Consider the following 1,745-nt stretch of genomic DNA (forward strand, 5'->3'; position numbering starts at 1 on the left):
GACAATAATGTCAGTGAAGTACTTGGAATAAATGAAATATGAGGTGAAGAAATGGATGTAAATTTAAATTGTTTCGTATTACAAGTTTTCTGAAATGTTATGTTTAAATAAGCAAATGAGGCATTATCTAATTAAATTCACACTAATTACATAAATACATACATTTCCAGAATGAAATTAATACATACATTTCCAGAAATCTAAACACTGGATAAAGCCAGGTTTATTCTTGTTTCATTTTGTTGATATCTAAGAGTTAAAGGTTTTACAGGATTTTGGATATCTCTTTTTCAGAAAATAATGTCAACAGCCAAAAAAAACCAAAAAAAAAACATATCCCCAATGTTTTTAGGAATAACATTAAAATATAGATTAAAATCTAAAGGGATTTCTGGCACAGTGCAGGAGAAAAAACTCATTTTGAGAAAAAAAAGTTAAGTATTGTTATCTACAGATGCAAATAGGAAAATTTAATAAAATAAAAACTGTAAAAAAACTTTTTTAAAAAACACATTTTTACCTGTTGAGAAACACATGACTTGGCCGCATCTGCCGCTCTCATAATACTTTTTGCAAACTCTTGCTCTGTAAACACACAATATGATTTTCATTATCCCACAATGCTCCGAATCATAATGGTTGAAGAAAGAGGTGAATGGAAAATACGATTGACTGATAGAAATGGTTTGCATCTGCATTGATGGACACAGAACAGGGTGTTTCAAAATATCAATACAACTGTGAGCGGATATTAGGTGACATAACATACTGTAACCCATTAGCATTACAGCTCAATGGAAAATAGGATATTCATCATCACTGATTCCAGGAATACCACACCGACTCATGTATTACAGTGGCAATGTACTGTATGCTTTCCCTGTTCTGTTCATTCATTATTACTGACGCCTGGCCTTGGCTCTGTTTCATATTTTGAGCATAAGTACTGTTTCTTATTGCTCTGGCCATATATCATACTTTAGGTTATAGCAAAAATATCCAATATTTCTGCTACAGGTTATAATTGGTTTGTATGCTGATACATGAAACCTCTTCATTTTCTTGTTGTGGCCCTAAAAATGGGCTAGTAGTTTGTCTCAGTATTGGGTGTAAAGGCATTAGACACATGCAGGAACCTATATGTATCCTTCCACTAGAGGGCGCTGTGAGAGACGACGTGTTAAAGGAGACATATTATGCCCCTTTTTACAATATGTAATATAAGTCTCTGGAGTCCCCAGAATGTGTCTGTGAAATTTCAGCTCAAAATACTCCACAGATCATTTATTATATCATTTTGAAAATGCCTATTTTGAGTGGAAGCAGAAACACGCTGTTTTTCCTGCCTGTCTCTTTAAATGCAAATGAGCTGCTGTTCCCCGCCCTTTTTCCAGAATAGAGCTGCGCCATTACAGCTTGTACCTGCTAACAGTTGGTAATGTCTGTGGAGGTAAACAGCTGGGAAATAAATCGCATGTTTATTTTAGATCTGTGTGGCAGCAGCAATATACATTAATTAAATCAATAAATCCGCTGCTGTCTTGTCTCTGAGGCTGGGACTCTAAATAGTGTTCTGTGCTCGTCTGTGCAGCCAAAGACAGAACAGTTAGCATGTTTTGCTCAAACTTTCGTCATGGCATTAGAACTAGTACACCGTTGTTGCTTGTGACAACACAATGACGGCGCCATGTGTGGAAACTCACAGATTAAGGGCCGGTAATATTATAATGAGATCCCTTTGCAAC

General features: G+C 35.5%; 1 protein-coding gene across 1 annotated transcript in view; it reads right to left on the reverse strand.

The window, feature by feature from the left end:
• Nucleotides 1-1,745, reverse strand: part of LOC107757342 (GEM-interacting protein-like) — a 19,066-nt gene that overhangs the window by 9,433 nt on the left and 7,888 nt on the right. The window contains exon 6 of the mRNA XM_016574783.1: nt 521-585. Coding sequence (XP_016430269.1) covers nt 521-585 — 65 coding nt within the window. The remainder of the gene's footprint in view (nt 1-520; nt 586-1,745) is intronic.

This window comes from Sinocyclocheilus rhinocerous, unplaced genomic scaffold, assembly GCF_001515625.1.
Source record: "Sinocyclocheilus rhinocerous isolate Xijiao unplaced genomic scaffold, SAMN03320098_v1.1 scaffold383, whole genome shotgun sequence".
NCBI lineage: Eukaryota > Metazoa > Chordata > Actinopteri > Cypriniformes > Cyprinidae > Sinocyclocheilus > Sinocyclocheilus rhinocerous.